This window comes from Phocoena phocoena, chromosome X (genome assembly GCF_963924675.1).
Source record: "Phocoena phocoena chromosome X, mPhoPho1.1, whole genome shotgun sequence".
Taxonomy (NCBI): Eukaryota; Metazoa; Chordata; class Mammalia; order Artiodactyla; family Phocoenidae; genus Phocoena; species Phocoena phocoena.
Genome location: NC_089240.1, coordinates 101,379,081 through 101,391,818, shown reverse-complemented (window position 1 = coordinate 101,391,818; position 12,738 = coordinate 101,379,081). Strand labels below are relative to the sequence as shown.

The 12,738-nt window shown below is 47.7% G+C and overlaps 1 protein-coding gene across 3 annotated transcripts in view; it reads left to right on the top strand.

The window, feature by feature from the left end:
* Positions 1-12,738, top strand: part of TMEM255A (transmembrane protein 255A) — a 47,362-nt gene that overhangs the window by 16,315 nt on the left and 18,309 nt on the right. Inside the window, exons 4-7 of one of the 3 annotated variants that reach the window (XM_065900817.1) lie at positions 1,443-1,532; positions 6,534-6,602; positions 8,001-8,072; positions 8,481-8,569. In XM_065900817.1, the coding sequence (XP_065756889.1) occupies positions 1,443-1,532; positions 6,534-6,602; positions 8,001-8,072; positions 8,481-8,569 (320 nt within the window). The remainder of the gene's footprint in view (positions 1-1,442; positions 1,533-6,533; positions 6,603-8,000; positions 8,073-8,480; positions 8,570-12,738) is intronic. The other 2 variants (XM_065900818.1, XM_065900820.1) reach the window with 2 other exon arrangements.

Genomic DNA, 12,738 nt, shown 5'->3' with positions numbered 1-12,738 from the left:
ACCGAATTGCAAGCATATTGCAGTTTTATGGGCTTGTAAATCAAGATGCCTGGTGAGTTGTCAGATGGTGGACTCATTAGGCTTCCCCGTACAAGTCTAGTGGCAACTAGACTGATGCTAGGGTCTATTTAACAGCAAGTTTAATCAGATAACGTAATAGCTCCAGGGACAGGGAACTCTAAACGTGTGTTCTCCCCCCAGCAATGTAGGGAATCACCCTCAGGGGGGTTCTAATAGTTCTCTTCTTCCATTTCACCTGGGCTCTCCGCTGCCAGTTGTGTTTGCACTCTGGGTTTAAATTATTCAAAATGACAGGGGAGTTCTAATTGTAGAGCTGATCATAGCATAGCTGATAATGCCAATTTCATGACATCTTTCATCCATTATTTACCAACTCTCTGTAGTGCTGTGAAGTGAGATGTATGGGGCGAGGTTTCTGAACAACTCCCAAAGGAGATCAGTATTACCTTCTAGCCTATGAGATGGGAGGACCTTAGGGTGGCCTTGACTGTGATTTCCTCCTTCCCCCTGGGGAGCAGCTTAATGCCATGCTATTTCTCTACTTTACCCCCCAAACACCTCAAAGAGGGTGTTTTGAGGGTCAACACAGGCAGATGGTGGGCTTAGGCAGTACCTATCCCTGCCCCTGGTTACACCTTGAAACATCTACCCCCACGTTGGGTTGTGGTATCGCCCTTGTAATGGAAGACAAATTACTAGGAAAATTTCTGTTATCTAACACGATCAGAGAATAGGACAGTCTGCTTCCAGCAAACATTTCTCTTACTTGAATTTTTTCGTGTGTACCACACAGAGTTGATCAATTTCAGAGACTTCAAACCTTGTAAAATGTCTTTGACACCTAAGCCATAATAAGTTGAGTGTTCTCTTTCTTCAGTGATGCAGGGCCATGTAGGGTTGTGCAGGGCCTCAGAATCATCCCTTCTTCATCATTGCCCACCATGAGGAGTTGGGAAGAACACTAGACTAGGAGTTGGTGGGCACAGCCTCTTCCATAGACTGGATAGTGACCTTGGACACACCACTTCCCCTCTCTGAGCCTCCAATTCCACAATAAATAAAATAGGGGGTGGGACTTCATGATGTCAAAGGTCCAACATTTTTCTGAGTCTGAGAATGGAAGAGCCATGCAGTCTAGTTCCTCAGCCTTCTCTTCCTTGGGCACTCATAGACTCCTGGAGTGAATTTCTTAGCTTGCCCTGAAAGTGTAAGAAGTGCTTCAATGGCCCCTTCTCCGCGTCGCCCTCCCCCGCTCCCACTCGTGCTGCGTGACTGAAAAGGGCATTCACGCTTCACACGGGCTGGCAGGCCAGAGTTCTGCTGTGGCTGGCGGTGTCTTGGGGATCGCCTTGTCTCCAGAAGCAGCGATAGTGGAAGGCTAACAGACACTTTTGCTTTGTCCCCCACCCCTACTCCCACAGCTGGTGGCTTCCATCGTCTTTATCAGCTTTGGTGTGATTGCAGCCTTTTGTTGTGCCATAGTCGACGGGGTCTTCGCTGCCAGACACATTGTGAGTATTTTTAGTCCTGGGTTAAAGTAAATGGGCAATACAACAAGGCTTCATCGAGTGTGTGTGTGCTGGGTGTGTGCTAAGGGCTGTGAGGGGTACAGGAGAGGGAGGTGACATCACCGGCCTCAAGGAGGTGATGTCAAAATGAGGACATCCCTGGACACACATGGGCATCTAGAGAAATTGGTCTAAGCTGGGCATATAAACTCTAAGTGCCCAAGTGGTTTACCTTGGATCAGAGCAGGCTTCCCCATGGTGGAGGGGTTGGAGCTAAGCCTTTGTTGACACGTGGGTGACATTTGGAAAAGTCAGAGACAAGGGCCAGGGGACTGGCTTGGAATTGGTGTTGGGAGTGAGCAGGCAGGGAGAGAGCCGCAGGAAGCCACATGACTTCCTGAGAGCCTTGGAGGTGGCAATAGCTGACCTCCCCCACCTCCAACAGTGACAAGAGCAGCCCATGAGGACAGACACCTTTTCTAGGATACCTGAACTTCGCTGTCTTCATGGTTGGAGAGGAGTGATGTGATTGGGATCCTGAGGAAGCCCCAGAGCTGGAAGTCTCCAAAACGAGCCCAGTCCTGGAGTAGAGGCGCCAAATGCTTCCTGTTCTGGAGAAGCTGTGCCTCGAGTAAGGCTACTTTACTCCTGAAACCCAAACCTGTGTTCCTTCTTGGAGAAGCCTGGGATTCGGGTCCTTTCCACAGGGCTCCCTGCAGGAGCCCTCACCCTTCGGTCGGCGCTTTCCATCTCTTACGATTCCAGATGTCTGGCCTAGGGCCGCCTTCTCCGTTGGGCTCAGCAGACAACAGTGCCTGTGACCCACGGACTTTCAGGGTCCCAGAAAAATATGATCATTTCTTTCCAAATCGGAAGAAAAATGATGAACTTTTAGGCCAAAAAAAAATGTTTTCACACATAATAGAAATTTGTCTTTATACCAATGCAGTCATAAGATATAATCAAAATAAATGAAATATCATTTTCAACAATTTTTAATGGAGGAAGCTGTCCACAAAAGGCAGAAGTCCCAGGGAGGTCATAGTATAGCCCTGATCTGGCCCACAAACCCAAATCGAGAGCAAACCAAGCAGCTTCCTGAGCTCCCACAAAAACCTCAGATACTCATTTTTTCCCCCCAAGTGAACCAACATTGAAAATGAAAACATCCTACAAACTAGTTGGAATTATATGTTTTCTAAAACAATTGAATTAGAGAAAAATTGTATTATCAGAATATTGTGTGGATCCATCATATTTTATTCCGTTTCAATCGTCGGCTAATAGTGCAGGTCATCCTGAGGGAGTGTCCTGGGTATGGATGGATCTGGGAAAGGATGATTTGCAACATTATTATTTCAATCCCAACTTGCTCTTGGACTCTCCTCCTAGACATAAGAGTCAGTCCCTCATTTGCCAAGATTAGTGGAATTCCTATGGTCAGTGCTGGCATGTCAGGAGATAATTACTGGGCAGGGGGAAAAGTATGGGATGGAAGAGAGAAGCTTTTAGCCCAGTTTTCTTTTGGGGTCAGGAATATGTCAGCCCCTATATCAGACTCATCCCTTTTGAGTTTAGCTGAGAGAGCCATCTTTTTCTTCATCTTTTTCTTTTTGAAAAGGCAAGTGACACAACAGGAACTTGTAACATCCACTGTCCTACCACCCTAACATAGCAATTCTATTCCATATGCAATTTTTGCATATTACCCTCTGAGTATATACCTATTTTTGTAGCATGCTTGTAGACAATCATAGTACGTGTGCTGTTTTGTTTCAACAGGCGCCATCTTAATAACAATAATTCCTTGTTTTTGTATAGTGAATTTAGTGTTTCAATGTGCCTTAACATCTATTATCTCATTTGAGACCCACGGCAATCCTGTGAGATACGTAGGGCAGGTGTTATTATCCCCATTTGACAAGCACTCTTCACTCTGAGGCAGTCTCCATGGCAACACAGGCCTAGTGGCCAAGAAGCCTGCAGTAGATTTTCATGGCATCATGAGCTAAAATGGCTTCCTCCTTTTCCCTCCTCCTCCCACTCCTAGTGTTTCTTTTTTTAAACATCTTTATTGAGATATAGTTCACGTTCCATATAATTTACCCATCTGAAGTATATAATTCAGTGGCTTTTAGTACATTCACAGGTATGTGCAAACTATCACGTCAATTCTAGAAGATTTTTATCATCCCCCAAACAACCCCATACCCTTTAGCTATCACTTCCCTATTCCCCCTGCTCCCCCAAGTCCTAGGCAACCACTACTTTCTCTATAGATTTCCCTATATTAATTAACATTTCCTGTTAATGGCATCATATAACATGTGGTCTTTTGTAACCTGACTTTTTTTACTTAGTATAATATTTTCCAGATTTATCCATATTGTAGCATGTATCATTGCTTCCTTTCTTTTTATGGTCTAATAATATTCCATTGTATTGATATACCACATTTTGGTTATCCATTCACAAGTTGATGGACATTTGGGTTGTTTCCACCTCTTGGCTGTTATCAATAATGCTGCTATAAACATTTGTGTTCAAATTTCTACGTGGGCATATGTTTTCATTTCCTTTGAGTATATACCTATGATTGGAAGTACTGGGTCATATGGTAACTACGTTTAACCTTTCGATGAACTGCCAATTTTCCAAAGTGGCTGCACCGTTTTACATTTGCACTGGAAGTATCTGAGTGTGCCAGTCTCTGCACATCCTTGCCAACTCCCGTAATTATCCGACTTTTAAATTCTAGCCATCCTAGTAGGTATGAAGTGGTTTCTCATTGTGGTTTTGATTTGCATTTCCCTGACTCCTAAACTCCTAAAGGTTTTGATCACTGGCCTCAGCCAAAGGCAATGGGAGAAAAATCCAAATTATATTTACTGGAAGTTTCTTCCAGCTTCTGAGTCTAGGCCCTCTGTACCTCCTGCCGTTAGTGGCTTGCAGTAGAGCATTTGATTCGGGAGGTTGGGGTAAGGCTGGATGAGTCTTTGAGAATACCTTTTTGCCTACACTGTACCTGTCCTAAGACATCTGCCAGTCCTCACTGGTACCCAGACAGTTTTGAGGGAGAAGGCTTTATTAATCTATGGTGATGTCTGTTGGCCAGTTTAAATGAAAGGCACATTTGGACCCCAGCACCGCTCGGGTGGGTTAGAGCCAGCCTTTCCTGTTGTTGGAGCCCTTTAACCTCCTGGTGCCCTGTCCTTTGGCTTGGGGACATATGCACTTCCCCTTAAGACCTACCTCCTGACCCCCCTCTAAATGTGTCTCATTCCTTTTCTCTCGTCTCTAGTTTCCTTCCTTTCCCCTCCCTGAATATAGCAATTAACTAGCTGGGAAAATCCCTTTCCCTCCTCACGCCCAGTCTCTCCTCTTCCACGTGGATGTGATAGTAACCTGGTTGCCTCTCAGGGTTAGCATGAGGACGGTATGAAATGATGGGTATGAACGCGCCCTAAGAGGGCCTCGCCCAGAGCACACTGACACTTAGCAGAAAGCAGTCTCGTGGCCAGCCCTCCACTCCGGAGTTGCTAGCCCTTCGGATGGAAAAGGCTGCACGGCTAAGTGGCCTTTTCTTACCGGCCAGTCACATGGGCTTGTTCCTCCCCTGGGGCCTCAGTGCACAAGAGCACCCAGAGGCAGCATATGGGTGACCATCACACACACACATCTGTCTTCATTTAGGCAGTTGGTGGCTGAATGCTCTTTGGAGAACCAGGAGGTCAGGAGGGCTACGACCAGCACATCAAGCCTCCCCTTTGGCAGGATGATGATGACTTCTGCCATTGCCCAAAGTCGGAAAATAAACCCTGCTGGCAGTGACCATAAGAGCCCTCATTCCTTTCCAGCCTGACTCCAGGCTGAGCCCACAGGGCAGTGTACTTTCAGAACACGGAGCGGTCAGGACATTCATGTGGAAGCAGCTGATGGAAGGTCCTAGGTCCTTGACGGGGCAGCAGGCAGGGAGGCACGGAGGCACTTGGGTGTCAGGTGCAGGAGATGCTCAATCACATGTGTGGGGAAAAGCAGCCACCAGGATTATTGAAAACGGTGAGAGAAGTGGGTTTAGGGGGAAGGAGGGGCAATAGATAAACTCCCTCTGCCAAGGTGCTTTTGGCCGAGTTCCAAAGGTCAGTTTGCATAAACTGCTTGTCCTGTGCTAACCTGCTTTTGGTCGAAGCCCCCTACCAGTCAGGGGATGTTTAGTGTCCCCCGGAAAGTGGGCAGCATCCCCTGACTGACAGTTTCCAGGTAGCACTGGATTGCATCTATCTGTTCCACCCCAGCCCCTGTGTCTGAGAGCTCCCTCACCAGGAAGCTGCCCAAGCCAGCAGGGTTAGTCAACTGTCCTTGAGCCCCATGTTAGTTTTCTGGGCTTCAGTGGTATTTTTGGAGTTCACTGTCTTTAATCTGTGTAATTGAGTGAAAATGGCTCATCGCTCGGTTGAGTTAAAATCTACAGCAGGCTCCATGGCTACCCATCCCCCTGGGGCTTGCTTCCTGAGCTCTTCCTTCTGAAAAAGCTGTGGCAATGACAGCAGAGTGTACGTGTCAGCCAGCCCTGGTCCTGTCCCCAGGTGATAATGAATCCTCATTGTTGGAGCTGGCCTCCCTCCGATTGGGAGTGTGATGTTGCAATCACTTGGAGTTTTGACTTTTGTTCCCTGGGGACTCTTTGCAAAGAGACAAAGACTAGCAATAAAAGAAAACCAGAGTGGAAATTTCAAGAAACCCACTTCTCAGTCAATTTCCTAATTTCTCATTAACCAAGTGGCCCAATAGAAAGCGGTTATTAGAACATTTTTATCTGATCCTCACATTCTCAGGCTCCCTAGATGGGCAGCTTTCAGAAATCAACCCAACCCACTACCTGCTCTGGGGTATGTGTGTGTGTGTGTGTGTGTGTGTGTATTCAAATCTTTTATTACCAATCAGAGCCTTGCTGCTCTATTTTCCAAAGCCAAAACCCATTTGGTTTGGTGTTTCCGTTTCCAGGATCTGAAACCACTCTATGCTAACCGGTGCCACTATGTGCCCAAGACATCCCAGAAGGAAGCTGAGGAGGTAAGAGCCAGAAGGAGGCTGCACGTCTTACCTTTGGGGAAAGTCTCCTGTTCTGCCTGGAACCCCCTTTCTTTTACTCTTTTTCCCAGGCCTACAGCTTGCTACAAGGTATGTTTAGTTGATTTGTCCAGTGGGTCAGAGCACAGTGCTAATGGGGCCATGGTCATAGGTTAGAGCCTCATGAGGCCTAATCAGATTTACTTTGTTCTGTGGCCACAGGCTGCCCCTCTGACCCCAGCAGGCAGCCTTTCAGTGTGTGGCTTTGATCCCGAGAGGGACAGATGAAGAGTACAGAGGCCACAGGGTAGGTCCCTCCCCCATGTCCGTGGATGATGGTTCAGCTGCCTGGACTTGATGTCCAGCTGGAAGAAAAGTGGGAGCCCCACCAAGGCAGCAGGCCTGGACCGGGGAGGCAGAATCTGAGTCCCACATACGGGAGGGGTCAGGAAGCCAAATGAGGGTCACTGAGAAGCCTTGTCCACTCTGAGGCTCTGGGGAGACCTGGGCTGGCGGCCTGGCCCCTGTCACGACATGCCCGGAGGCCAGTCTGTTGCTGCTTGAGTGGACACGTGAGGGTGTGTCTCTCCTGCCCCGCATGGCTCTCCTTGGGTTCCTTGTTGCCTCACAAAGAAGCAGAGGCAGTGGGCGGTGAGGTGAAGCTCGGCTCCAGGTCATTTTTGGAGAACTTTCATTTCAGCTCACATTCACCTCTCTCCAATCCAGAGAGCCCTTTAATATAAAACTCTACCATGTGCTTCTAGCAACCTCGACCATTTGGTTCTCTATTAACTTCAAATTGAAAGTCAATGCCCCCCCCACCGCCCCTGAGAATAGTTAGAAAAATGGTAAACTTGTGACTGTTAGAAAAAGGTGGCAAGTGGATATAAAATGGTGACTGCATTGCCTAACTTCAGGGGAAGCTGTTTTCCTTAACATACAGTGTGAACAGTGCCATCCACTTGCCCCACTTTCCTTCCCCAATCACCAGTTTACCATTTTTCTAACTATTCTCGGGTTAGAAAGGAGTAGAAAGATGTACGTGCCAACAGCTTATCAGAAAGGCATGAGCTTTTGGATGAAGGACCCAATATAGAAAAAAGTGCGCGTTTACCACCAATATTCTCTATAACACAGTGAAACAAATTTACAAGCATTTCATTGCATCCATATGGGGCGAGGGAGAGCCTGGAAGATTTCTCACAAATAAGAGATGATAAATGGAAGTTAATTTTTACATTTTTTTTGCAAACACGAGATGTGTAAAATGTCATTGCTATTCTCTGGATTTCATCGTGTTCTCATTCTTGTGCTAACTTGGTGACTGTAAAAATGTTAATAATGACTTCCATAGGTTCACTTGTAACCCTGGTCCCCCTAACCCTATTTTTCCTATATAAGGTCATAAGTTCCTCAACCAAAAATTCTCCTTCTGCGAGGGTTATGAGGAACCTTACCCAGGCAGCTCGAGAGGTACTACTGTACTTCAAAGTGCATGTGATGGCCCCTCTATCTTCCTTCCCACCTGGTCCCCTTTCCCCCATACCCTGAATTCCCACCCCTTGTATCCTCACTTCCTACCATCCATTTGTTCTTCTGTCCGTCCTTCCATCCGTCCTTCCTCCTCTCTATCTCCACCCTTCAGGGATGGGGCCCTGAGGGCTGTGGCTGTGGCTGCACGTGAGCCCCGCTCCACCGTGACTTGCCTCACACACGAGTTCAGCCAGCCACCTGCCCAGCCCCATCCTGCCCGTGCATTGGTGTATTCATTTCACAGCCATCCTTACCGTCTCCATCAGTCACTAACTCACAGCGCCAATCCCAGAGGGTCCCGCCTCCCATCCAGTGCCAGCTCACCTACTCACTGTGGTGTGTCCCCAGGTGAACTGCCCTCACCTCAGCCGTGGATTCTGCACACCTCGCATCCGGGGCAACACCTGCTTCTGCTGTGACCTCTACAACTGCGGCAAGTGAGTGCCGAGCCCCTGATGGTTTGACCACAGTGGGCACGAGCAGGGCTAGGGTGGGGGAAGGGCGCACGGTAGGGATCAGAGAAGTAGAAGACATTGGTCTTCAAAGGATTTCAGCTGACATGCATTACCTGCCTTCTCTGTGCCAGGCATTATGCTAGGTGCTGTCAAGTATCTGATCTCATTTAATTCTTACCTATGATGTATGTAGAATTATTATCCCCATTTTACAGATGATAAGACTGAGGCTCAGAGGAAACAGACAGCTAGTTCAAGGTGACACAGAGTTCGAAAATGGTAGAGGTAGGGTTCACACGCAGTTCTGTCTAAGTCCAAGTTCAACAACATTCAACAAATAGCCTGACTCTGTTCCAGACGCTAGAGATTCAGCAGCAAACAAAACAAAATTCCTTGCCCTCACAGAACTTAGATTTTGGTGCTAGTTCTGCTACAACTACTCTGGCGCTCTGCCCTTCAATTGTTAAAACATCATTTATTCTCTTTCAAGACATATTTAGGTGCCAGGAATACGGAGAGTCTTGTGGAGAAACTCGCAGACTAGCAGGGATGACCGACCTGTGAGCCATTGATTGCAGTCTAGTGTGAGAAGTGCGGTGCGGATCTGGGGATGTACTGGAGACCCTCTCTATGCAAATGACTGGAAGTCAGAGTCACTGGGGGCAAAGGGGGGCGTGTCAAGGAGGAGGGTATGTGGGAGCTGAGATTTAAAGGATAAGGAGGGAGTTAGGAAACAAACCCAAGTGGGGTGGAGGTGAGGAGGGTCTTCCCAGAAGTTGTGGGGGAGGTGAGGGCAGAGCGCTGGTCACAGATCAGATCATGGAGGGCTCACTGGCCATAGGAATGCCTCTGGACTTGACCCTGTGAGCAACTGGGAGCCATTGAAGGGTATAGCGTGCAAGATGGATTTGAGTGGTTAGAGATTGGAGGCTACTAGGGGGCCACTGCAAGAGTCCAGGCCAAAGGGAACGGAGTCTAGATTAAGTTGGTTTGGGGATGGTGGAAAGCAAGGAGTACTTTTAAGAGCAATTTAGAAGGTGGAATAGACAGGAATGCGTGAGCAGGTGATGCAGAACATAAGTAAATGGCCCTGTACGTGGGGTGTGTCAGCCAGTGCCTGCCATGCACGTATTTTCTTTCAGCTATCAGTGCAGGGGTGCTGAGGAGGGGGAGGGTGGAAGGGAGGGAGGAGTTGGCAGAAGGGGCCCGGATGGAGCTAGGTCCAAAGAGGTCAGCTGGATGCACCCCTCCTCACTCACACTCCCTACTCATGGTTTTGGGGGGCCGGTGTCTCTGGTTTGAGGATTAAAGACCTGACAGACCAGAGGCAGTGGAGCGGTGGGAGGAGAAGGGGGACTCTCGCCAGCCCTTTTACTTTCTTTGCTAGCACCGGTCTCATTTCGGTCTCATTTTGTTAAAAGGTTTGGCGGTGGAGGAAGAGAAACTTAAAGACTCAAATGAGGTTTGGGGATTATCTGGGAGATTCAATTATTCATGTTGTAATAATAACTAACACTTGTAAAGGACTTCCCTCCTTAGCGGTGATGGAGAGCTGGCTATAATTGTACTTCCTGAGCCCATCCTTCCAAAAATGATCAAAGGAATGTAAAATAGGTCCTAGGGGAATTGGGGTTAGTTTGCTGTCTTTCCTCTTGCCTCCCCTTGTCCATCCCCCTCCCCCTGCTCAGTCCTCCCCTCTGTTTTTACCCCCTCCCTCCTTTTGACACCCTGTCCTCTGGCCAGCTCTCCTCTCTCCTCTCCTTTCCCTTTCCGTTCTGAGATCCCAGGAGGAGAGATGAGGCCCGCTGAGAGGGCTGAGAAGTGATTCCTTATGGGCACACCTTTCTCTCCACAATTAGGTGTGTTTCTGAAAAAGGTCTGAATAAACTAAATCCTACCTTAAATTCCATTTAGCTGAGCCCTTAGGTGAATTTTTTTTAAGTGGAGACTCAAGCCCAATTTATCTTCCTGTCAATCTGAACTTCATAATAACTGACTTTCTTATAGCAAGTCGTGCCAGGATCGTCTTCAAGGCCCTAAAGGAATTTTATGAGGAGCTCTGCTAAACTCTGGGCTCCCTAAAGGCAGCGAACACAACTTCATCTTATCTTTATCCTCAGGCCCCGGCACAGGACCAGGCTTGAATGAAAAACCTGATGACAAGGGAGTGACATGTGTTAAAAAGGATCAAAAAGGAACACCCTTTTCCCCAGGAAAATAAACTATTGGACCAGACAACTAAGAGGGTTCATGGGGACACTGCCCCTAATGACCTTTGAGCTGGAAACGCTGTTCACCTACCTGATGCCTGGGGACCAGCCTCAGGCGGCGATCGAGGCCTTGCCCAGGTCTGTAGCGTTGAGATTCCAAGGGCAAAGCCACTAGAAAAGCACTTACTGAGCTTTTCATCAGGAAACAGTCCCATGCGGTCAGAAAGCAAGGTGCGAGACTTAAGAGGTGATGATCCTACAATAGAAGGAAAAGATTTTCTTTGACCCGAGACTTTTTCCAGCCAGCTCGAAGGAGACCTAATCTCCAGGCCTAAATATAGCTAGCTGCAAGCATTCTGAGGCTCGGAGACTTTAATTTTGCCAAATGCGTATTTTTTTTTCCTCACACGAAGCCTATTTTTAATCAATTACCAGCTCCTCTAGTCCATTTCCTGGAAAGGAGGCCAAGAAAAAAACAAGTGGGAACAAAAACATCAGGCAGTCATTTGTCCAGCGCTACGGAAACAGAGTTTCTGCTGTCCCCTCGAAGCCACAGACCTTCTTTGACGTCAGGGGCAGCGAGGTTTTAATACCAAACATAGACGATTCCATTTCACCCTGTGCAGGAAGGTGGTTTCCCTAGGACGCAGCTCTGCAGCAGCTGCCTTTCAGCCTTCACTCAGCTTTGGAGAGGTCAAGTCAATATCACTGGTTTTCCGTGTGTAACCTAAAGGACGCGAAAGGAAATGGGCGTGGTTTGTGAACTGCCGCAGCTGACGATGAATAAAATGAAAGATGATAGCTCACTTTCATCCATTCCTCCCTTTGCCAAACTTTTACTGAGCTCCTACTGTGTGCCAGGGACTGTTCTAGAAGGATAGATATCCTTAAAATAACATTTTGCCCTTAAGGAACTCAATTTACCAGGGGGATTATGGGGAGGGGGGTTTAGACTGATACACAGAATACACGCAGTGAGAGAAAGATGCACAGAGGCTGCCCATAGCCGCTGCCTGTCCACCAACAGTTGGTGAATAGTTCCAGACCCTTATCGAAGAGCAGAAGGATGCCCTTTGGCTTTATCCAAGATCTGTTGCCTCCTACTCTGTTGAATGGGGACTGAAACACAGAGAGGTTATCTGTTTCTACAGTCACACCCAGCAAGTTGGGAGCAAGGGGGTAAAAGCCCGCACTGGGTAATCAATCTTACGATCAATGCAATGATCCGTCTTTGAACTCAGTTACTCATTCACCAAGTATCTATTGATGACCCATAACATTTCTACCACCCAGCTAGGAGGCAGTGAGGGAGACACAAAAGAAGTGTAAGAGATGACCTTGCCCTCCAGAGGTTAGAATTTAGACGGAGCCATCGTGTCCACCTTGGCCTTGGTTGTAGTTTTAGCACCCAACACGGTACTCAGCACTGGGTAGGCTCTCGGTAAATATCAGATGAAATGAATAGCTGAATTATTGACATATGCAACGTGCCAAACTGAGAAGAACAGACTGAGGCTGTGGGAGTCCAGGTACAAAGCTAATGAATAGGTGCTGGAGTCCTTGAAGAATGAGAAGTGTGTGTTGAAGCTTTGCGCAGCGGGAGAGATCAGGACAGGCAGAGAACAGAGGGCAGTACCTCCCACTCAGGGGGAGAAATCTGAGCAAAGGTCTGGAATAAGTACCCAGCATGGCCAGTTTGGTGCTTCTGAGGATTCCAGCCTGGCTGGAATGTGGATTCCATTTTGGAGTTGGATTATGGCAGACTGAGGAATTGGGATACTTTTTCCTGAAGGTAATGGGGAGCCAGGGAAGGCTTTTTTTTTTTTTTTTTTTTTTTCAGGGAAGGCTTTTGATTAAATGAATGACTTAGTTTTACAAATGTGTTAGGAAGCCGAACCAGGCAGTGATGGGGTCCGGCAGGAGGACGCTGCAGTCACGGAG